This window comes from Paralichthys olivaceus, chromosome 4, assembly GCF_024713975.1.
Source record: "Paralichthys olivaceus isolate ysfri-2021 chromosome 4, ASM2471397v2, whole genome shotgun sequence".
Classification (NCBI taxonomy): domain Eukaryota; kingdom Metazoa; phylum Chordata; class Actinopteri; order Pleuronectiformes; family Paralichthyidae; genus Paralichthys; species Paralichthys olivaceus.
The window spans coordinates 1,152,501-1,176,490 of NC_091096.1; the positions used below are offsets into that span (position 1 = coordinate 1,152,501).

At 43.8% G+C, this 23,990-nt stretch overlaps 3 protein-coding genes across 4 annotated transcripts; 1 reads left to right on the forward strand and 2 right to left on the reverse strand.

Annotated features, from left to right (window-relative positions):
* Positions 1 to 1,220: 1,220 nt before the first annotated feature.
* On the reverse strand, positions 1,221 to 5,714 carry tor2a (torsin family 2, member A). Its single transcript, XM_020110395.2, has 6 exons — positions 5,596 to 5,714; positions 4,713 to 4,952; positions 3,624 to 3,889; positions 3,267 to 3,442; positions 3,058 to 3,185; positions 1,221 to 2,690 (listed from the first exon to the last, which is right to left on the reverse strand). Exons 1-6 carry the CDS (start codon positions 5,681 to 5,683, stop codon positions 2,446 to 2,448), a joined length of 1,143 nt encoding a protein of 380 aa, XP_019965954.2. The 5' UTR covers positions 5,684 to 5,714; the 3' UTR covers positions 1,221 to 2,445.
* Positions 5,715 to 6,004: 290 nt separating this feature from the next.
* sh2d3cb (SH2 domain containing 3Cb) lies at positions 6,005 to 21,684 on the reverse strand. 2 transcript variants are annotated; one of them, XM_069523220.1, is made up of 12 exons: positions 21,114 to 21,684; positions 18,206 to 18,959; positions 14,290 to 14,329; positions 12,956 to 13,084; positions 12,118 to 12,494; positions 11,899 to 11,996; positions 10,313 to 10,779; positions 9,270 to 9,385; positions 8,626 to 8,797; positions 8,435 to 8,546; positions 8,101 to 8,307; positions 6,005 to 7,404 (listed from the first exon to the last, which is right to left on the reverse strand). In XM_069523220.1, the coding sequence occupies exons 1-12, from the start codon at positions 21,130 to 21,132 to the stop codon at positions 7,235 to 7,237; spliced, it is 2,661 nt and encodes an 886-aa protein (XP_069379321.1). In that variant the 5' UTR covers positions 21,133 to 21,684; the 3' UTR covers positions 6,005 to 7,234. The 2 variants fall into 2 exon arrangements, with proteins under 2 accessions (XP_069379321.1, XP_069379322.1); XM_069523221.1 differs by lacking the exon at positions 21,114 to 21,684 and adding an exon at positions 19,029 to 19,332.
* On the forward strand, positions 10,871 to 11,566 carry LOC109644924 (UDP-glucuronosyltransferase 2B19-like). The gene is made up of 2 exons (XM_020110397.2): positions 10,871 to 10,875; positions 10,923 to 11,566. Exons 1-2 carry the CDS (start codon positions 10,871 to 10,873, stop codon positions 11,479 to 11,481), a joined length of 564 nt encoding a protein of 187 aa, XP_019965956.2. The 3' UTR covers positions 11,482 to 11,566.
* Positions 21,685 to 23,990: the final 2,306 nt, after the last annotated feature.

The window sequence follows — 23,990 nt, forward strand, 5'->3', positions numbered from 1 at the left end:
ACATGTCGGACTGAGTCCAAGCATCAGGAAAAGTCCTGCAGGATTCACTGAGCGTGTTTTCATGTGAAACTGAAGAAACCAAAAGAACACAAATCTCTCAGGATGAAGACGAGGAGTCGTACACGTAGAAGACGAAGACGCCAACTTGGAAAGACGAGGAGGTTCTAGATGTTTTGGTGATGAGGGCCGACGCCGGTGTAAGCAAACATCTAACATTCAGTCCCTGCAGAGAAAGCAGGTGCAGCTGAAGTATCTCGTGAAGTTTCCTGCTCCGAACCCAAAAGGTCTCATGAAAAGAAGAGATTCGTGTTCCAGGTTGAATCCTGGATCCAAATATGTCGATTTTCAAACAGAAAACTTTCTGGAATATAAATGTCATTGATAGAGTTGAGAATAGTTTTTAAATCATGAATTAAGTCAAGAATAAAGTCGAAGGAAATCAGAGGAAGATATTTTTTTTATTTCAAGAATAAAGTTAATAAAACTGACGGTTTGTATTTCGTGAATAAAGTTGAAATGTGATGTGTTGGATCTAAACTCAAACTTTGGTTCCTCCTCCTGAACAGTTTTCATCCCGATCTTTAAAACACAGATCATCACCGTGAGCTGAAGGAGAAAGAATTTCCTTTTTACTAAAACTGAACAGATTCATCCACACAGGACATTTTCGAGAAGCAGTCACACCTGCTGATGTTAGTGTCTGATTCTAAGAGGTTGGACTCCAGAAAAGGTTTAATTTACATTTCAACTTTATTCTCAAAATGCAAAATCTTCCTTGTCTCATTTCTTATTGTCTTTTGTGGAATATGTTCCCTAACGGACTGAAATCCTCCTCTGCTGTGGGAACATGAGAAACATCTTCACAGCCAATGTTCCTACAGGAGTAAAGATTGACAGTGTCCCTCTCACACACAGAATACTGAAGACCTCTGACACCTGCTCATATCCGACCGAGAAACTATTAATTTCCTGTTGGTGCAGATAATGGAGCTATGTCTCTGTCAGAGAGCGATCGCATCTCCTCGGCTTCCTGTTCGGAGCTGCAGGGGCGGCAAACTCAGGAACATGGATTCAAACCAACACACTGTGTCGATACTACACAACATGAGACACCTTCTAAATACTGACGACAGGTTTACACCACGGCCTCCATATTCAGAGGCTCAAAGTGGGAGGATCAAAACACACAAACAAGCCGGAAAATCAAAAGGAAACTGTGATTGTTGCTTCACAAAACTGATTTATTGTTAAAGGTTTGAATCGACAGAGCTGACGTCTGCAGTGAATTAACAGAGTTCACAGACACGCTGCTTCATTAAATTTATGCTTTTTTTTTTATTGCACGACTTTCTGCTGCAGTTCTTCATACAGTCACAAACGAATGCAGGAATTAGAATTCACAACCGTTAATTGGTTGTAATAATAAATTAAACTTCACGACTAAAAATGGCTCGATAATCCAACAGGTTACAAAGTAAAGTGCAGTTTCAGTGTTGTCGCCTTTTACAACACATTTTATTTTACAAAATATCTAAATTACAAAAGTGTTAAACTGTTAAATGTGAGTAAAAGAAATAAAAGGCACTGAGCTGCAGGTGAAGTCTGCACCTCCTCTTCCTCGCTTGGTAAAATTAAGTCTTTACTGCCTCCTGGTGGCTAAAGTGCACACGTGCACCCAGATTGGAGCCCTAAATAAAATCCATCAGCTTCTTCCTTTAGTTTAAAAAAATAGTTTTGGACTCTTAGAGCAGCACCTCAGTTTGACTTGACTCATCCCCAATAAATCACCCACATGGGAAAAGCCTCATGTTTCAATTAATGATCCAATAATTCAACACATCATTTCTAAAAGTTCTAAGTTTCTCGCTTTAAGTTAAAAAAGTTGTTCTGGATTTCCTAAATCTGACAGGAAGTGATACAGACTTAACTTTGTGCGGCTGCATCTCTTTTTAAAAGCATCATGTTTTTATTTTATTTTCAGTGGGTTTTATTTCCCGTATTTGTTGTTGTATCATCATTTTAAGGTTTAACACTGTGAGAGAGTTCATGGGTTCACTCAGAACGCTCTTGAATATTAAAATACATTATATGTGAAACCAACTTCATAACCGACAGGTGCAGTTGGGTTTGAGGTAGAGACTGAGACGTGTCCCGGTTCAGATGCTGAACAAAGCTCAGGGAACAAACTCTCCTGTGTTCAGAGACGGACAAAAATCCACGGACGAAGCAACAACGTCTTCAGGGAAACTCTGCACTGAGGGTTGTGGGTTTGATTCCCTTAGATTCAAAGCGCAGGAGGCATCCTTGACTCTGAATCTCTGCTGGCTCCAAACCCGCTGCTCTGAACTCCACGCGGCAGAAACTCACTCAGACAGACGTAAAGTTCTGTTTCTTTCCACCTCAGAAGGAGTTTCCCTGTCAGTCAGCACCCGTCTGACCCCCGGCTCACAGGAAGAAGTTGATTTTGGCAGAGACTGCCTTACAGCCGGTGGTGGAGAAGTATTGTCCTGGGGCGGGAGTGTAAATCATGTCGTGTCCGACTGCCTCCACCACGTCACTGCGGCCACACCTGCCCCGCTGGCAGAGCTGCGAGTGGACGCAGCGCTCGATGTGGCGTCGGCTCAGCGGCAGGAAGGGAACGAAGCGGGTGATGAGCTTCTGCTGGATGATGCTGGAGTGGAAGAAGCCGCCTGGAGGAAGAAACTCAAATCAAAAATCACTCGACTCTAATCAGTTCATCTGTGAGTCCAGATGAACGTTTGTGTCCGGTTGTAAACCTGCCTGTCGGCTGCTGCACAGAGATCTGTTCACCTGTTTATTCAAAGTTCATTAATATTCCAAGTGTCACTATCACCGGTGTGCAGACATCACTCCACCATCTCTCTCCACATTGCATGTCTATGAGTCCTTTGTGTGTGTGTGTGTGTGTGTGTGTGTGTGTGTGTGTGTGGTTCGGGGTTAAAATGCATGTAAAAAAAAAGTGAAAAAAGAATTTCCCCTTGAGGGATAAATAAAGTATCTCTTCTTCTTCTATTAATGGTGATTGCTGTGACTCACTGGTGTTGTTGTTGTCGACTGACTGTGCGATGGCGTCCTGCAGGTCGGCCAACGTGATCTCCTCTCTGTCCCGTCCAGCCTGACGGTTCTCCACCGTCACCTTGTTTATCACGTCCTCTCCGGTGGTGCTGCAGGAAAATCACACAGATTATTATATTGAAAACATATTTATATGACCTGATTCTTCTGTCTCAGTGAAGAACTTGTACCTGATGAAGATGTAGATGGCCTTGCGGTAATTGGTGCGAAACACAACGTGAGAAGGACCCAGGAAAGGCTCCAGGACATCGATGAGGCCTGAAGGCATCTTCTCCATCTCGTCAAAAATGAAGATGGAGCGCGCACATTCCGTCAGGTTCCCCTGCACCCAGAGCTTCAACTCCTCCTGCAAACCAAAGGAGGGAGATGAAGGATGGTGATGAATTACTGGTGAAATCTTTCTGTCCAGCGCACTGTACTTTCTCCATGTTAACCTTTTTCTTGAGATAGGAGTCAACATGTTTTCTGTTTTCTTCTTGTAGGGAGCTTTCACACCTGGTCTGGTTCAGACCTTCAGACTCACTTACTCTGTACTCATTGACCCGTTGAGGCATTGGGAAGTGCAGCGTTGGAACAAACTGGTGGACATATGGGCTGCTCATAGCTGAGCCATACAGATGATTTCCCAGCATGGAGCTGACCAGTGTCTTCCCTGTCCCAGAGGAGCCGTGGAAGGACAGCACCAGGGGGCGATCGGGGCTTTTATTCTGGAGGAAGCCGGCCACCGCCTCTGATATGATGTCCTGGGCCAGGTGTTGTCCGAAGACATTCTTGTAGAGGTCCCACTCTAAGTCTGGCCATAGGGAAATAAAAGACATGCGTGATGTCAATGTTACTACATAATCCTCATTATACTCATTTTCTGGGGCAAGATGAGAAAATAAATGAATAAATGAATGCAGAAATAAATAATGACATCTCTTAACAAATGAAAAAATACAAGGGTTTGTGATGGAAAAGGCTATTTCTGTATTTCTACATTTATTTCTTCATTTCCTACAAAGCTCCTGTAGAACTGATCCCAGTCGAAATACAGAAATAAATAAATGTAAAACATCAAGAGTGAATAAATAAATGCAGAAATACAGACAAATACAATTAGAAATACAAAAATAAATAAATAATGATGTAGAAATGACTAAATGTTGAAAAAGAAAACAAATGAATAAATAAATATAAAAATAAATATATAGAATTACAGAGATAAATTAATGAATGTATGAATATGTAAGCGTCATCTCACCTCAATAAAAATACTTAAACACACAAAAATACTAATATTGTTTGTGTTTAATTTTAATATTATTGACAGGTCAGTGGCCAATCAGGTTTCAGCTCGGGCAAGTGGCCCCGCCCCTGCAGCTAGCATAGCATGTTAGCTGTTGAGTGAGGATCTGTCTCTTTGTGGACACGGTGACAAACGTGGCGGTGAGTCAACTCTTCCTGCACACGAACTGAACCAATCAGCCATGTTTGAGTTTCCGTTCAGGGGAACAGACGAACTTTAATCCTGTGCGTGCAGCGAGCAGGCTAACAGGAAGTCATTCGGGTTAGCCAGCAGGCTAACAGGAAGTCATTCGGGTTAGCGAGCAGGCTAACGGGTTAGCTGCCCTCACCTCTGATGCTCGGTCTGAAGTCGCAGTCGCAGCTCTCGGAAATGGCGCAGTAGAGTTTCTGGAAAACTCCGCACGCCGAGTGGCAGAGGAATAAAACCAGCGCACAGTGGGCGACCAACATGTTGGACTTCTCCCGGCGGCCACCGCTCAGTTTGTAGTTTCTCTTACTTCCCGGAAGTCGTGGAGAAACACGTAAGAGTGTGACGAGGAGGACTTCATTTCCCATGAAGCATCTCGGGTCTGGCGTAATGTTTTGGACACGTTGGAGGATCACACGTCAGAGAGATGGAAGTTCGTGTCCTATAATAATAACTGCAGTTGTACAGCACTTATCCGAACAAAGTCACAAAGTGCTCCACAGGAAAAATAATTATAGAAAGAATAAATGATAATAACAAGAATAAATTATTATAAAAAGGAAATTGAGTTAATGGTTTTGAGCCACGGAGCAGGTTGTTGTAATGAAAAGAATAACTTCAGTTGTACCTTGGTGTCATCGAGTGTTTCAGCCTATTAATCACAATAACGTTGAGAGAGGCTAAAAGTAAATCTGACTGGCTTGTATGTCAGTGCTATGAAAGCCATGCGGCCCGCTCAGTAGATCAGACGTCATTACCTCTGTGCCTTTTTTATTCTGTTTATTATTAATTTGTTTTTAAACTAAGTTGAACTGAATACCTACTCTCACAGGTGGCAGAGTCCGAAGCTGTCTTATTAAACCCAACAGTTCCCACAATGAGCAAGCCCTTCGGCGACTATATAATACTATATGACTATATAAGTTGAATGTTAACTGTTATGTCTAATATTTAAAGGTCTAAATGTGAAATCTGAAGGTTAAATATAAATGTTAAATCAAGATAGTTAAGATGGTCCAACCGACCTGCAGTTACATTTGTCACTTTGAGTCTTTCAGTCTTGACTGAACAGTCACAGCAGCCAGTTGTCTCTTCTGAGATGCAGACTTCCATTGACTGCTCCTCACAATGTCAACGTCCTCAGATCGTGCAGTTTATAGAATTGAGCTGTGGGAGGTCAATGCATTGCTGGCTTGCAGTTCCCTAATTCAGTGTTGTAGGTGCTCGAACATATGTCTTGGTTAAACAGTTCCATTTAATTTGAATGTTCTGAAACCTCTTGAAAAATGCCTGATGGTGATTTGTAATGTTTATTTTGGTTGAGCCAACTAAACAAAGCTGAAACTGAACAGCACCAATAATCTGTTCCCCACTCACACCAAATATTCACTTTAAAGTAGAAAACCCTAAATGAACACATTACAGTAGTCACAATGCAAATAAAATGTAATTTTATGATGCAGATACAAAGTTATTATGTCATTTGGTTGTACAATATAAGATACAGTTGGTGAACTTGTAAATTCAGGGGAAGGTCCAGCCTTAAGGTCAACAACATTTCTATATATTAACACCAATCAACACACTGAGGCTCAGCCTCATCTCAGGAACAAAAGCACCACTCCACATGTTTACACTCAATCTGACATGATGTTAATATTGAGCTCACTGTGAGACAGACACGTTAAAATATTAAGGATGCACAGATTGGGAAATTCTGGACCTGGATATGTCTCATATCATAGTATCACAGAATGCCATGTATTTTATTATATATATAGATATAGATTAGACGTTAACACTATGTAAGGGGTAGAAATGTTGTGTACCTGTATGATGTACCAATGTATTTAGGGTCAGTTCATTTTCACCTCCTTCATGTTATTCCATCTCAAACAGTAAACCAGGGAAACAAAGAAATCTGTGTTCTAAAAAAAAAACTGATCAGTTGTCTTTGATTGAGCGATCACTCCATCGTATTTTTATCATAACTCTTTTTCCTGGAACAGCCAGAGGTTATTATGCATGGTTATAGCACCAACTATTAGAATTTCTCTGAATCGGCTACAGGCTCAACAAATCGATTGGCCTCTGCCATCAGTGATTGTTGACTTTGCATCCCTAAAACACAATAAGTAAAGTGTGCTAGCACCTTTAAATGTTAAAGTTTAATTCTTCAATTGACAATAAACTGGGATTAGTGCTATATGAAGACAATAATGAGGGTAGAAAATGAGACTACTAATTCTCCACATGTGCACCATCTTGTTTCGAGTGGCATCTTCCCCAAACTCTGGATTCTGGTCTGGTCGTCCACAACTCTTGACTTTGGGGGAGAGCAAAAATTTAGGCTTCTCTCTGCCTCGAGTCAGAACAGTTGGGCTTTGTTTCCAACAAAGTAAAAAAAAAAAAGAACCATTTAAGATCAGAACCACTTTGAAGCCTGTAATTGAGTTTCATCAGGAATCTGAATCAAAAAGCTACAGGAAGGTTTATTTCCCCTTTCAAGTGTCCGACAGACATGCTGCACTGATGTCAGCTTTACATGTCTAAAGTCAAAATGTCGATCAAGTGCGTCATGTGCATTCTCTTCCAAAAGCCCTTGAGTGAGGTTCCATTGACAGACGAGGGAGAATATGACAGGCCACTCATCCAGCTCTGAGGTCAGTGTGATCTGAAAGGTGGCTCCAGCTTGTTGGACAAGGCAGTCAGCACCTGGTCAAATTTGGTGTATCGCAGAGCCTGGCTCTCCGGGGCTCCCCTGCTACCCCACAGCAGCCTGAGCTGGAAGTCGGTCAGGAAGAGCTCCAGGACCTCTGGCTGCTCCTGGAAACCTGCAACATCGGGGCATCTTATCAGAGTTTTATTTATGGTAACACGTTGGTGATTGGCCAAAAATGTTGTTTTAGCCTCCATCCTGCTTGAATTGGCACCAAGCAGGATGTTTATGTCTCTGCTAGTTTCAGACTGATGCAGTTTTCATTTTCTTATCCCGCAACCACAATGTGAAACTGTTCCCTCTGCAGTGTAGTATTCTTTATGACCTGATAGATCCAATAACAACCATATATCAAGGTGCACGCACACCTGACTTATTGAGGAAGTGCGAGATGGCACTCTCTTTTATTACATGCTTTGCCCAAAACAGATCCACGACTAGAGGTTAAGTACAACAAGTACAAGTGACCAAAGGGATTTCTATATGCTCTAGATGCAACTGCACCAGGTGCTTTAGACTTTAGATGAAATAGAGGTTTATTTGGAGGTAAAAGCTTAACCAACATGGACTGGCTGCAGTGTACTCTGTGCGTAGAGGAGGTGTAAAGAAAAATTGTGGAAGTGAAGACTTAAGATTTCAACCAACAATCGTAGTAATCATTTGTAATCAATATAAATGAAACACAACAGAGCCTGTTTTTGTCGATTATACTACTACAAATCTAACGAGAGATTAAATTGACAACCGTGTGAAGCGGTGTTGTTGATGAACACCGACCAGCACCAGTTTGTCCTCCTATGACTTTGCTAACCTTGTAGTTTGCTCTGAGCGTTGGATTGATAAATGCCACCCAGTTGTGCGATGGTCCTCGCGGCCCCCAGGTGGAACATGACCACGTCCATACCGACTTCCACGGTCTCCCATGGCTCTGTCCCCTCACCCACCGCCACACTCTTCTCCAGCAGAGACAAGAGGGGGAGGACATGGGGGAAGGTGGTGTTGGACAGCGGACAACTTTCTGAGGGGAGACAGACGCACACACACAGAGTCAGCTTTGGTGGAAGAAGAGAGGTGTGCTCTGCAAAACAGGAGTCATGTAATAACCAAGTTTGAGGGATAGTTTTAATGTGAAGAAGGACCTCTACCTCGCCCATCGTTGAGGCTCTTCATAAATGGCCTTAGAGTTTTCTCGTAGAGAATAGCGCCCTCTGTGTGTCGCTGCCGTAACGCCGTCCACATCTGCTCCAGACGGGACACCTGAAAGAGGGAAAACCTGGTTAAATATCCGAAAGGGAACCACTACCTGCATCCACCAATCGGAGTGAGGCATGTTTACCTGCGGCAGCTCGAGAGCTCTCATGACGGCAGCAAAACCAAACATGTTTCCCATGGTACTCTTGAGCTCGGCAGCGATTTGGATGATTTTGTAAAGCAGACCAGCTCGCTCCTCGTTTGTCCCAGTGCAGCCCAACACATCCACCGCCAACATGATCGCCATGGTTTGAAACCTGAAGAGAGAGATATCGTCAGGAAGTTTTCATTCACTGCAGTCAGTGACATTTTCACAGAATTTCAGTGGCATGATTCATGGATTTTGATGAAAATAAAAACAAGCATGTTGATGGGACTGATATCAATGAGTGTGTGCAACCTGGTTCAGATCAAAATAAAAATCTAGATCTAGCGGAATTAATTACAAAACAGGCAGACTTCTTCTTCTTCAGCTACACTGACCATTGCTTTCACAAGTTTAAATGACAAACTTTGCATCTGCTGTAACAGATAGTGATACATAAAGTAAAAGTACATAAAAGTAGATAAAGCGATGTCATGTGATACATACAAGCCTGTCCTCTGCCATTGTTTATCGTGTAAAAGACATAGATACTCTATGATCACCCCAAGTCACGCTACGCCGCCTTGACCGTAAACAGTGACGTGTCAGTCAAAACACTGCAGTTTGAAGGATTTCTTTATCACCTCTCCAGAAGGTCCAGTCTCAGCTGCTGGCCATGTGGCAACGTGAGCAGCTCTATCCCAGAACCGACTCCCATCATCCTTTGCACCTCCGGAGTCACCTCCAGAATTCTGGCCACCTGAGAAACAGACACACAATTTTTGGACTTCTCCTTTATGTGGTTCTTGAGATTCAATGTGTGATTTAATGTCCAGTAACCCACCAGCAGTGTTTGCATTTATTTTTATTGTGTTTAGCAAGTATCAGTTGTATGGTTAAGAAGATGAAGTCAAAGATGTCCTGACATGTCCCACTTATGTTACATCACAGCACCTCGTCCTATGTTATCACCCTAAGTTATATGTTAGGCAGCCGTTTTTTATTCCCCTCATGCTTTTCCTCCAAGTGTCTCCAGGCTGATTGGCTTCAGTCATGGCTGTTCATTGGTTTCCTCGGATTGAGCTGGCCAATCACCATCCAGGGCCCTTAATAAAAGGTCTGAGTTTGTTACTACAAATAAAAGTTGGCAATAATAATTAAAAGACTATGTGGTGGGGGGAAGGTTATTTGTTTGGTGGCGCCTCTGTAATGCCTACTTGAAGTTTCTTTTTAAAGAAGTTAGTCAGGTCCTTCGTTTGTTCCTATTAATTTCCAGAGGTACTTTTGTCATTAGGCCTGGTTTACCATTCCAAAGGAAGTGGATAAGCCCAGAGCCGGAATACTTGCATGATACACTGTCCTGTGCAGAGGCGGACGGGGAAACACCTCATTGATGTTTTGACCTTTAAGGTGGTGGACTGAAACTGCACTGGCTGGTGGGGCCCTAAAACCACAGGCTGGTAATTGTAGTTTATGTATGTAAAGGTTATGCAAACTTTAAATCCAAAAAGCCGGGCAAAAATGTGTTTTCTGAGGTAACAGCCCACTTTTTAGAAATCAAATTAGTTCATCCTTAAGTCCACCTTAACCTTGATTGGCAAATTTGAAGAAATTATCAGGATTGACGACCCCAAAATATAAAATAAACAAAATAGTCAATATTGATTAGAGTAGCCTTAAACAGTACCATGCAGTCAGCCTTGGTGATATGTTTAGCCGCAGTCCTGGGGTCGATCTCTGCTAAAAGCTCCTTCACTCTTCGCAGTATGCCCACCTCCAAAGGCTTATTCTCCTCAGGCATCAGCTGCGACTTGTACCTGCTCGGTTTGAAAGAAGAAACTGCCTCCACTACCGGTGAAAAGTACACATTCCTGTCCTCCACCCTCAGTGGATCAACCACCGCTGACCCTTCCTCTGCCCACAGCCTCTCCACATAGCTCTGAGGGCCAGGGTACAGCTCTGTATAGCAGCTTCCATCTGTATCAGAGGAGGGAGAGTCCTGGTTCTGATGAGGATGGTGTCTATTGTTACACCGTCTGTTGAGGGTGCTGTTCGGGGAGGACGTGGGCTGGGTGGTGTTCAAGCTCCGAGAGAGGGATGGAGATGGAGCCACACTGGTTGTCTGACCGTGGCAAGGGCTTCTGGACTGTGGGGCTGGATATGGAAGAAGACATGGCAAAGAAGGATTGTTATTAACTCTTTTTAAAGATCAGCTATATTGTGGGCCATTCAAATGATAAAAGATATGATGTGTAAAACAAAAGACATAATAGACAGCATCAAACGAGACATGTTAGACCATCCACTCTTGGCAACAACACCGTACTTTTGGACTGGTTGCCTCAAAACGACCTCCTGGGTCACCCCAAGACCAGAGTGTTTATAACCCATGGAGGCGCCAATGGAATAGGGGAGGCCATCTACCACGGTGTCCCCTTGGTCGGCATCCCACTATTATCTGACGAGCCTCACAATTTATTCAGGATGAAAGTAAGAGGTGTGGCTAAAATCGTGGAAATTTCAACTTTGAACAAACACAACTTCCTGGCGGTGCTCAAAGAGGTACTGTATGTACCGAGCTACAGGGAGAACATGAAGACGTTGTGCAGCCTGCACAGAGAACGGCCGATAGAACCACTGGACCATGATATATCCTGGGTGGAGTTTGTAATGAGGCACAAGGGAGCTCCGCATCTAAAGACGGAGTCTCATAGAATGTCCATGATCCAGTACTACTCGATTGATCTGATGACATTTCTTCTGACCGTTATTTTGGCAGTAATTACTGCTTTTATTTTGGCAATGAAGTTTTTGTGGCGGAGAGTGTTTACTAGGAGCAAATTCAAAAAGGAATGATGTTGTTTTTATCTTGTACCACGGGGAGTAGCAATGTAAATTTTGTTGAATCACGTTCAATGAAAATAAATCTGAATCTGAATCTGAATGTGCTGCAAAGTCACATTTTTGAATGTTGACTTTGTGGAGAGAAAAGAATAATATTTTTTTTTTGTCATGGACATGATATAAACCAAACAAGCCTTAGTGTACCCAAACGCACCACACAGCCAAAGAGATCATGTTTATGCATTTATTCATCTGTCTGCTTATAACTTGTGGTCTTTATTTCACCTCTGAGCATAACCACAAACCTTTTTCACTTCTTTTCTTGTGTGTTTTGGTTTAAAATAAATACTTAAAGCTGAGGCTAAGTTGTTTTTTGTTAAATATTATTTGAATCATAGGATAAAGAGTTCAGTTTGGCAGTGAGCTCACTGTTGATGATGTTTGGAGTCGAGAGCGTGGATTCTACAGAAGTCTGGTCGTCCTGTCCTCTGCTCACTTCTGCCCCCCTGTGGTGGAGAGAGGAAGGACTGCATGGAGACAGACAAGGACAGAGACAGATGTACTGAGCTTTTTAAATCACATAACTACATAACAGTGAACAGTTAAACCAGTCCTATGCTTTCTTGGAAGTTGTCAGTGAAGCCTCACCTCCTTGAACGGACCCTCTCCTCTCCACACGTGCTGCCGCTACTCGACCCGCTGTCGACAGTGCAGAACGCCATCTCCAGGTAACTGAGTGGCAGCGTCCTGTTCACTGGCTGATAAATCTGAGCGCTGCTCCACCGGGTCAGAACCGCCCTGCTGCCCACGTAGAAGTGGACGAGGGCCTGTAAGGTGTCAAAGGCCTCACCCTCCAGGCTGTACTGGACCCGGGTATACGTCTCACCAGACTTAACCACCGTCTTCCTGATAAGGAAGTGAAGCGTTTTCTCCTCCCAGTGGCTGGTGAGGACAAAGTCCCCCTGACTGGACTGAGAGTCTCTGATGAGGAAGTCACCATGGTTCACCACCAGGCTCTCTGACACCTGAGGAGGCAATTTAAAGTAATCTATGTGACAAGTTGCTTATATTGGCTATGTAGCAATAGCAAAACAAATAGCACCTTTAGAGGAAACCTATTCCTCTTCCTCTTTTCAGACTTTGTCTGAAACACTTGGTTTAAGCTCCTGTATCTTTGAGGACCATCTCCCAATAAAGCCCACTCTGTTGCGATTGGTCCATCAAGTCTGACAGGTGTAGGAAATGTAGGAAACTGCTCTCGCTTCACCTGGCTTGGTTAGCAGGCGTGCCAGATTTGCCTCACACATGTTTCCATAGTTATGAGGCCAATTTTGGTTCTATACCATCATTGTGAGGACATTTTGGCTTTGGGGGTTAAGGCTTGGTGTTAGAATTAGGTTAATATTTAGGCATAATGCCAATAAGTGTCCTCACAACCATAGAGGTGTGTGTGTGTGTGTTTGTGTGTGTGTGTTGTGAGGCAGACCTCCCAGGGGATGTGTCCGTGGTACCAGGCGTTGCTCTTCAGGTTTGTGCCGCTCAGCTTCAGCTCCTCCTCCAGCTGCTTCCTCTGTTTCTCTGATGGCGGCTCCAACCAGAACTTTCCTTTGGAGAACTTGAAGGGCATCACAGACACACAATCAGATACTAAACGAACACACACACAAAAACCGCAAAAGAAGATGAGCCCATTATGTTGGCATTGGATGCAAATCCCATCTTCGGTCTGAAACAACAAACTTTTGTCTCAAACGTTTCGTCCTCTGAGGGAACGAGAGTCATCCTGCTCCTCTGCTCAGTGTTTGAGTGAATGTGTGTTAATACAGGACGGGACGGAGCGAGGGAGGGAGCGAGGGAGCACAGCTCTGGCATCCCACACTGGCGGCACCAGGGGCCCCGAGACCCAGACCCATGCTGGGGTCTGGGTCTCGTCACCGTGGCAACGAGGGGTCATCACTCAGTGGAGCTTTGTCTATCGCGTCTTTATACAAACAAAACAAAACCCCAAAAACTACTGTATATCAAGAGTTTGCACCCGGGATGGACTGGGAATGCTTTTGTTTGTCTTGTTTTAGGACACACACACACACACACACACACACACGCACACACACACACTTGTCCCTCTATAGTGAGGACACCAAGTCCTAACCCTCAAACAGTCCATTGAATTTGTGAGGGTCGGTCTAAATGTCCTCACAATGATGGTTTTAAAACAAAATTGGCCTCATAACTATAGAAAGACACGCACACACACACACACACAAACACACACACACACACACACACACACACACACACACACACACACACACACAGACACACACACTCCTATCTTGTTGTGGAAGTGACTCCTGCTTTAGGACAATCCCTTGATTCACAGTTGAGTGGGACAAACCATTCTGTTCAAACAGGAGGGCATCTACATAATACTGTGTGTGTGTGTGTGTGTGTGTGTGTGTGTGTGTGTGTGTGTGTGTGTGTGTGTGTTACAGACTTGGAAGCCCCTCATGAATTTATCATTCATTACCAGCGTGTCCCATTCAGACGAGTGTGTTTGTGAAGTATTCAATTATAAGTCAGTGAATAGGAAACTTTCTCACTCTCCGTGTTTCTCCTCCATCTTTCACCAGAGCTGCGCCCCGGTCGCCCCTGGCAACCGATGCAGCTTCAAAGTGTTGTTTTTTAGGAAGAGGGCCTCGTTCCCAGAGTCCTTACTTTCACCCGTCCTGATCGAGTCAGAACCCGAGTGCCCGTGTGGATCAGAGCAGCACGAGAACAGAAAGTGTCATGTCGAGGCCACGTTAAGAATAAACTTACCTTCACGTACTCTCCGCTGCCGTCTGTCGCGTCACACTGCCTGAAACACACATGACGAGATCACGTTAAAACACGACACAGTCACGTGAGCTTTATTTTACAGGTCTGCGGCTTCCTGCTGTTGTTTTAACCTTTGCTGCACGCGTCCACTCATTGCTTGTACATGTTGGACACTGTATGTGTCGAGGGGTGGAGCCATGGTATCAGGGTCCCGCAGATCAATCAAGAGTCACGAGTAAGTCTCAGCTGTCAATCATGACGTCATCATATAACTAAATAAAACCAAACATTTATTTAACTCTGTCCCGTATGCTAACATGGAGGCAGGGTTTGTGACCTATTCTGTAGTGAGCCACAAGGTGGAGGTCGAGACACTTTGGCTTCAGTTTTGGGAGCCGTCATGTCATCCATCTTTATGTGTATTTATTTACAGATTTATTTCATTTATTTATGGCGTCCAATGCTTCAGTATCACGCCGCAACTAAACTGAACAGCTACCGAGACACATGTCATATAACCAAGGGGCATTGTATTTAAAGATATACACGTTTTTCAAATGTATAGAATGTGAATTAAAGAAATAGACATATTTGCTTTTATGCAAAATATAAATATAAACGTAAAATAAAAGTTTTCATACCAGCCCTGACATTGTTACGTCACAGGAGGCAATGAGTCAAATTATTCATAGATTTAATCGCCTCACACAAACACACAACCCTAAACGCAGCAGTAACAATGTCCGTCAGTCAGTCCGTCCTCTTGCACAAGCTCAGCGGCGGCCTGTTAGTCTGACACCACCCAGCAACAACTTGCAACACAACAAACTTCTCCATGGAGGACGGGGAATATTTCTGCAGCCGTGTGAAACCCCGTGTCTGCCGTCAGTCAGTGTTCCAGACGACTGCCGAGACTTTTCAGCCGACGTGAGAAACCCACAGTTCGATGCCGTGTTGCAGTGTGAACATATTTTTTTGTTTGTTTTCGGGTCACTCTGCTCTTCCGCAACATGCTGCATATTTTCCGTGAGTAACGTCAAGGGAGGTGACCTTTTGTTCCCAAGAACAAACTCCAAGAGCACAGAGCCAACACTCACACACACACACACACACACACACACACACACACACAGATAAAACATACCACTTGTCTCCCTGACAGTCTGTGTTGTCCCTGATTGTTCCTGAACTCATCGCTCATCATTTTTGGATGATGTGTAATGATTTATTCACGATGAGGGTAAATGTGGTTCGCTCTGTGAGGCCGGACAGGAAGCACATGTATCTGATTATGTTCTGACATAACAACTCAACAACTCAACTTTTGTGTTTGTGAGATGATGCAACGACCGTTTCGTCGGCAAAAAGAAAACAGATCATGAAATAATAAGAAACATTAAGGAAACAGGTTTGATAAACTGAGATTATGAAATAACCTCATGATCACGAGAAAATATTTTGAGACACTTCCTCCTCCTTCATCACGAATCGAGCACTAGTTCAGCATCTTGTTATATATATATATATATATATATATATATATATATATATATATATCCACTCACACACTATAAATACAGTGTTGTGTACCCAACACTCTGGCTCCACAGCGACACGGTTCCTCCCTTCCTTCTTCTTCTTCTTCTCTCTGTTTACTGGCGCATCACAAACAACAAGGTGCATAAAACAACCGACTCTAGCTGTTTCTCGGGACCTTCGGCTGCTGCTCCGTCCTTTGGGTGTTGCCACCACAGTTAACTTGTGTGATGATGTTTATGTTGCCTGTAAGAAGAAAAAACTGAAGTTGGGTACGGTGCCCAGCCCTTTACAGGGTAAACCATTATTGTAGTGATATATCCTCCAATATCTATGTAGTGTACGGTTTACATGTGTTTGAACACCGACGTGCATCCCTTCAGGTAGTTTGTCGAGTCGTGGGTCAGACTTCGTCGCCTCAGTTTCTTGACAGACAGCGGTAGATGTCGCAGTGAAACCTCAGTTGGCTCAGGTCTGATCTGTGTTCGATAACTCCAGTGTTTCTGAAGCGTTGTCGTGTTCCAGAGCGACTCGGAGCTGTTCTGTGGGAAACTCCCTTCACCTCGGGGGCTGCATTCCCCAAAAACAAGCACCAAGTTTTACAGCACCTCCTGCAGCTCGGGCCAGTAGCTCTCACACCACTGAGCCACACACACAAACTTCCACTGCAGTGAGGACGCTCACTGATAGAATGCAGTGCCCGGCCCCTTGTCCAAACCGTAGACAACACAATTTTTAGTTCAGAGGAGAGAAAGACCGGGAGAGCGATTCCTCTGAGGGTGTGTGTCCCCCCGGCAGAACACTGGAGAATGATCGGCCGGATTCAGTCCTCGATCACGTGAACGGATTATCTGACCAAATGATCCTGTGTTGGTTCACAGACATAATCTTCAGGTCACAGAATCGGAACCTCCCCGATTTTAGAATCAATTCATATTTGAAAATCCTCCAGTGTTCAGCAGCTGTAAGGTGTACAGCTCAAAGTGGTCCTCACACAAACACACACACACACACGCTCCCATAATAACTCAACATGACACCACCATGTGTCCACACAGAGCTGGAGCTGTTTACTACAGAGAGAGGACCAATCCAACCAAACTCTTCTGAAATGAAATGCGAATGAGAGCGCGAAGACAAAACTCTGAACAAATTAACACATCATGAATAAAACTGCGAAACACAAAAACCCGCTTAGTCACAGTTTGTAAAAAACGCCTCAGACGCTCCTGCACGTCGGTGACAGACCCAGTGACTGCAGGAGTCAAAGGTCAAAGGTCAACGTCAGGTGTGAATCAGGTCAGAGGGAGTGAAACAGGCTGAAGCATCTCTGCCTAAAAACATGTCATCACTATTCTGACAGGAGCAAGAGCAGGATCCAGTTCCAACGCTTATGTAACACACACACACACACACACACTCACTCACACACACACTCACACACACACACACACTCACTCACACACACACACACTCACACTCACACTCACACTACCACTCACACTCACACTCACACACTTTAAACTAACGTGTCCGGAATCATCGATCACACTTCGATCCTCGGTCTCGTGGATCCCATGCCCCGCTCCCCTCACCTCCGTCCTCCGGCTCGGCAGCGGACCGAGCCTCCGTCCCCGGCTCCGCTCATCCTGTTCCCGCACACGGTCCCGCGCACTCACTCCCGCTGAACTTCTCCAGCAGCTGACCGTGTGTGTGCGGACAGGCGGGGACGCGCTGCGCATGCCCGGCTGTTAATCACTGTACTGTGATCGGTGTTATTCAAGACACGTTCGTTCATTATTGTTTAATAGATTTAAAAACTTCAGTCACGCGTCATAATCAAAGTAGTATTTGAGTAAAATTCTTCATCCATCAACTCTCCTACATGTCTGGAATGTTTATATTTGTTTATTTAAACTGACTATCTTCATTTTAACCTTTTAAAATTCATTTTGTATCATCATCCCCCTTTTTCTTTCTCGCATTAATAATGTTTTAATATTATAATTATTACCAGGTCATATATGCATTTTAGATTGTAAAATGACTTAATAACTTAATAATAATCAGTGCACATAGTGTATTCTAGTGATCTCACTGATTTGTCTGAATCGTAGCTTTGTGAATCAATAATATATTGATCAACAATTTTAGAAGTCTTTTTTTCATTAATTTTAGATTCTGTCAGTGCTTCATTTAATTTAATTCGTTCATCGTTCGAACGATTTTATTTTCAAAAGTTTGACTTAATGTCACAGATTCTGGTGAAAATGAGGCAGATTCCTTCAAACCCTCAGTTCTCGAGTCATTTGCTTGAAGTTCAGGTTAAAACACCAGACAGACCCTGGAGGAACCATCACTGCACTGAATCAACTCTCACCTTACATCCTGTGAGCCGCCCCCCCCGGCTGTGGGTTCCTGTGCTGGGTCTCTTTGCTGCTTCTCTCTTTGGTCGTAGCGAGCAGCTTCAGTGATCGGGTCCATCGGTACGTACACATCCTGCGCTGGAACCACTTTGGGGCCATTAGTTGCCATGTTTGATAGATTGTTCACAGGTCTGCTGATTTCTAAAGCATCCTTGCTCCTCGATGGTGCCTCCTGGCTCTTACCGAGTTCTCCTGAAGGACGTCGGAAGCCTTCGGGGCCTGAGGTCAAAGGTGAGGCTCGGCTGGGCGTTGGAGTGGCGGGCAGCGGCCGGGCCGTTGGAGAAACAGGCAGAGGTCGGTCCGCGCTGGTCAAAGTGAGGCTGGACAGGGCACTGAGCAGGAGGGAGTCTGGGACATGCTCCCCCGCCTTCCACTGGCCCTGCCCTCCACTCACCCCCCCATCATCCTCCTCATCCTTCCCCCTCTTCTTCTTTTCCTTCAGACTCCTGCTGCTCTTCTTCTGCCTCTCGCTGCGGGGCACAGTGCCCACATGTGTGTACATGTCACTGGAGCGGGCGTAGCTGGGGCTGTGGAGGCAGGACTCCATGTCGTCCACTGACTGGTCCCCCAACGCTGCTGGTCTGGCGCCGCAGAGGCTCCCATCATGCTTCGGGGCTGCCTTGATGTCGGCCGTGAGGTCGGCCTTGATGTCGGCCTTGGACTGGCGGCGGGAGGAGATATTGGCGAGGCTCCCAAACCACCTGAGACCTGGAGATAGAAGGAAACAGTTAATCAATAAGTTTATTAATAAGCTCTCCAAGTGAGATTATCATTTACCTTCTCATGCAGATTCACTGAGGAAAAACTTTCTGTGAAATAAAGTCAAAAAACTGAATTCGGCTTCTTTGCATGTGCACCTCCAGCATCTCTGTTCTCAGGATCATTCGTCTATATTTAGCTGAGGAAACGGAGGAGGGGGCGACATAATAAAACACTGCCGAGATCTCCAGGGGCCGCGGATCAGAATAGAAACCGATGAGAGTTTAAAGGGTACAACAACAACATTCCTTGAGTGACTCCAACGCAAGGACAACCTTTATTTTCTCACAGCAGAGAAAGAATTCTCCTCCTTTAACCTATTTAACAAGATTAATAGTCACTCTGTGTATTTTCCTGTTTCACTCAACATGTCAGTTCCTGCTCTTCAACATTCAGTGTCTCAGATCAGTGTCGGGGCCTGAGAAAGGAGATTTAAGTAAGACAGATGAAAGATTTTACTCAAAAGATATTTATCTTCTACTGAACGCTAAAGAAAACTTATCACACAAATAACAAGAGCAAAAGTCTTGGAGAGCAACTGGGTCAAAGTTCAGAAGAGTGAGAGAAACCCAGTTGACAGGAAACAGCCACATGAGGCTGTGATGCACATAAACAGTTTGTCCTGAGGCGTCTCGTCAAACTCAGACCTGCTATCAGACGTATCTTAGAGTCAGTGTGGGAGGAGTTAGAACAAGTGGTTTGTTTAGACGGGATGTGAGACCAGCTTTTACTCTACTCTTCTCCCTCACCTGTGATTATTAACACGTCCTCCACCTGAACCTCTAAACTTCTGTCCAACTCATCCCGACCCGTCACCTAAACTCTAGAGCATCAGTGAGGCGTCCTGCAGGTGTCAGGTCCCACCTTCTACTTTATCCTTCTCTGATTGGTTAATGGCGTAATGGAGTCTGGCTGCGACATCGCCACGTGAAGACACGTCCTGCAGCGTACTTCTGTCCTGACGGTCGCTGAAGCCCAAAGAGAAGCTGCAGCACAGTGAACAGATCACTGTGCTGCAGCTTCAGGCTTCTGAATGAACGCCCCTCAGATGCATCGTGGGTACGTTTGAACAGTGAGCGAGCAGCGAGCAGACGGACAGAAGCACAGTGACACTCGCTGTCTTTTCTTAGCCCTGAGCTAAACTCCGCCCTCAGCCGCACCAGTGTCCATTAATGCTGCACAAAGACTCGTTTATGCTTCGTTTACAATGGACCAAAAACAACCACAGTGTGAGTGGAACAGTGGACAAAGGGGCGAGACACACAAACACCACATTATCACACAGCATCACACAGCAACACAACACTCAATAGTTCACAGTCTCTAAACTCTGCCCCTTTTTCGCTGACTCATGAAACACTGAAGCCTTTTTCGGACATGAACTCCAGAACATGTCTGCACAGTTTGGTCTGGACATGTTGTGTAGTCATGTTGTGTAGTCAGTGTGTGTAGCAGATTGTCGACTCGTTCACAACAACAGGAACATGTGGGGACATTCAGGTGAGGGGTGGAGCCTGTAGAGCAGCAGGAGGCGGGACATGACGTCTAAACTCCGCTGTGTAAAGATCAGTGTTGTTGTTTACAGCTCGTCCACACGGCGTCGGCCCTCATCACCAAAACATCTGGAACCTCCTCGTCTTTCCAAGTGGACGTCTTCGTCTTCTACGTGTACGGCTCCTCTTCTTCATCCTGAGACATTTGTGTTCTTCCAGTTTCACGTCCGTCACGTGTTAGAAACCTCAGAGACACGCCCACTCGGCTACTTTCCACCAACTCCCAGAACTCATCTCACGACCCTTCACATTTATATAGGGACCCTTTAAAGGGCCCTGACCCAGAGGTTGGGAACCAATGGATTAAATAACATCTACAACTTTATAATTGAACGGGTTTTTTGCGGCTTATATTTCCCTTTATTATTATGTATGATGTTGAATAAAGGAATTCAACTTGTAATTGAATATTTTCACATAGTACTTGTACTTCAGTTCACATAAAGACCACTTCTGTCATATTTAAATCAACATCATTGCAGTGAATGAACAAATACAGTCTCTCATCAGAGAGTGTAACTTTCCTCTGCATCAGAAACGTGGAACTTACTCAGTTTTCGTTTGTTCATGTTCTCAGACGTTGACGAAGATGTTCCCTGAAGAACTCGGACATGAAGATGTCGTAAAGAACTGTATCTTCCTCTGGTTCCTGCAGTGTGATGATGAGGAGCCGCATGTTCTTCACTCCGCTCAGTGAATCTGCTTCCTGTCTCCTCATCACAGCGGAAGAACTGTGGTTTTGAGTTGTGTTGATGCAATCAGATGGCACATTCACATTCCGCACAGGAAGTGTGTGTCACTTACTCTTTCCCCAAAACCGTCCAATCTGCCGAGCAACAGTCACACCAAAAATAATAAAGTTGTTAAATTGGACAAGTCAAAATTAAACCTTCCTCGTTGAAGAGAAACAGGAAATTGAGACCTTGTACAAAGAAAAAAAAAATTCAGAAAAACACTTTTTATCTCTCTACATTTACTTCACAACCTCCGCTATCAATCAATCAATCAATCAGAAATGGGGCGGTATTGAATTACAGTTCAGAAATTCATCTGAGATCAGCAGGAGGATGAATTAGAGAAGAGGATAAAAAAAAACCCTGAATCCATTAAAAGACTCAAGTTTCCCAAACAGATTCACTTCCTGTTTCAGTTCTTAAAACCACTGGGTGGAGCTCAGCTGCACTGATAAACTAGATGAGTCCAAAGTGTTGCACAATGAAAGGACACAATGAGAAGTAGAAAGATTTAAAAAAAATCTAAACTGTTCAGATTTTCTTATTGTGTTGTATTTGATCGAGTCAGTTGTGTGTCTGTGCTGTAAGAGTCATTCTTCTCGTTCTCTCTTCTTGATGATGTTAAATAAAACTCGACTTATGTTTCCAAATCTCTCAAAGAACTCACGACAGACGTCTCTGTGGGGCAATAGGTCAGCGTGTCGGACTGTTAACTGAAAGGTTGGTGGTTCAAACCCGCCCAGGGGTTATTTGTTATCATCAGAATCAGAAATACTTCATAAATCCCCGTAGGGAAATTCAAACGTCACATTGCTCCTGAGAAAGAGGTGAAAGAGCAAGAAGCAGGTATAAACATATAGCAATATAAAATCAAGGAAGAATAAAATGAAATAAAAGATATACATAAGCAGATATGTATAGATTTACTTTTGTACGTAAGTTAAAGTAAACACAGTATACAGTATTAAGCTTTGTTTACAAGTTGTCATATGAAGTTTGACAGCCACAGGCAGGAATGATTTCTTGTGGCGTTCAGTCGAGCAGCGTGGGTGGATGAGTCATTATCATATATTCTGAGCGAGCACCATATCTCTAAACCAGCAAGCCAAGAGAATTAAACATTATTTCATCATATATTGGTTTTTCTATAGAAATGACTCAACTTCTCACTTTTCCCTGAGAGAGACAGATTCAAGCAGTGACTCCTCCTCATGTTCCTCAGCTCAGCTGTGACTTCAGACTGGTCTTCTGTCTCAAACACACAACAGTGGTTCTATCGTCTGAACAAGGACGACTCAGTGTCAACACACAGGACTGTACCAACCGAGTCGTGTGACCACACTGAAACAAGAAATCAGCTCGGAGGAAACGTTCACTGAGTTCAAACAAAGGCCACGGTCATCTGATACGTGCAAACAGCATCATGTCATGTAACCGTGTTTGTGGACATCATTCTAGTGTCATTCTGGTTAAAGCCTCTCTACGGCCTCACTGGAGGTCAGTGCGTTCAGCTGTTAACTGAGAGGTTTGAGGTTCAAGTCCACCTAGCGATGATTTACTCTTCTTCCCAATGCACTGAATTCATCACACCACAATCACGATGAGCTCTGACCGGCTCACTGCATGTTGTTCTTACTCTCCTCTAGTTTCATATTGGTTAAGTCTCTCTGAAGACTCACAGGCCAGGTCTCTGTGGTGCATCAGCTCAGCACATTCTGCTGTTAAACGAAAGGTTGGTGGTTCAAGTCCATCCAGGGACACGTTTCTCTCCTTCCAACACTCAGCATTGTTTTCACTGTTGAATGCAAATATATTTATTTGATCAGATAATCGACTGCAGGTTGATTTATAGTTTCTCACACTTTATACTTTTTTGATTTTTCCATTCCACATCATATCAGAGAGAAAAGCCTTTTATAAGAACTGATGATTATTCATTTCTACAAGAACTGAACTAACCATGTTTGTTTCATTTTGACAACTGGACTCTTCAAACATTTCAACCCAGGACCTCTGACTTCATATTTTCTCTTACTTTGTGTCATGTTTCCGTTTCGCCATATATGAGAGCGAGAACACTGGAGAAGGTAAAGACAGATGATTACAGGCACTGATGAGTATTTGAGGAGGTCTCACTGATAACAAGGAGTAATTCTAAAGTAGAACAAGAGAACAGAACATTACAAACAGGTAAATCTGTATTATTATTATATTCAATCAGCACACTGACACTCAGCTCTCTGTACTCCACTAAATGTGATAGTGGAGTTTAGCCACAGGGTGGAGCAGTAGACTCACCACTTACAATTTGACAGCCTGTGACAGGAGCTGATCTGATCTGGGATCAGAACCCAGAACCTCCTGCAGACGGAAGGAGTCAGTGATTCCTCCAACAGGACACTGCAGTCACAGGACCACGGTTCTACCTTATTATACATCAAACTGGACGAAGCTCAAAGTGTGAGAGCTGAAAGAGAATTCAGTTTGTTTCACCTTCAGACAGTTTCTTAAATTGTTTTTTTATTTTATATTGTTTTTGTTTAATTGAATTTAAATGAATTAAATTAAATTAAATTAAATTAAATGTATTTTTGATCTCATCTTATATTGTTTTGGTTTAATTGAATTTAAATGAATTAAATTAAATTAAATTAAATGATTTTTTGATCTTATCTTATTTTGTTTTTTACGTT

Excerpts from the sequence above, each read along its gene's own strand:
- tor2a (XM_020110395.2), bottom strand. The coding sequence starts at position 5,683 with ATGGAAGTCTGCATCTCAGAAGAGACAACTGGCTGCTGTGACTGTTCA. Across the intron at positions 3,890-4,712 it reads CTTCAGACCGAGCATCAGAG|ACTTAGAGTGGGACCTCTAC; the intron begins GTGAGGGCAGCT and ends CCCTATGGCCAG. Across the intron at positions 3,443-3,623 it reads AACGGGTCAATGAGTACAGA|GAGGAGTTGAAGCTCTGGGT; the intron begins GTAAGTGAGTCT and ends TTTGGTTTGCAG.
- sh2d3cb (XM_069523220.1), bottom strand. Across the intron at positions 12,495-12,955 it reads ACGGACACATCCCCTGGGAG|GTGTCAGAGAGCCTGGTGGT; the intron begins GTCTGCCTCACA and ends TTGCCTCCTCAG. Across the intron at positions 10,780-11,898 it reads GACTCCAAACATCATCAACA|CCCCACAGTCCAGAAGCCCT; the intron begins GTGAGCTCACTG and ends TTCCATATCCAG.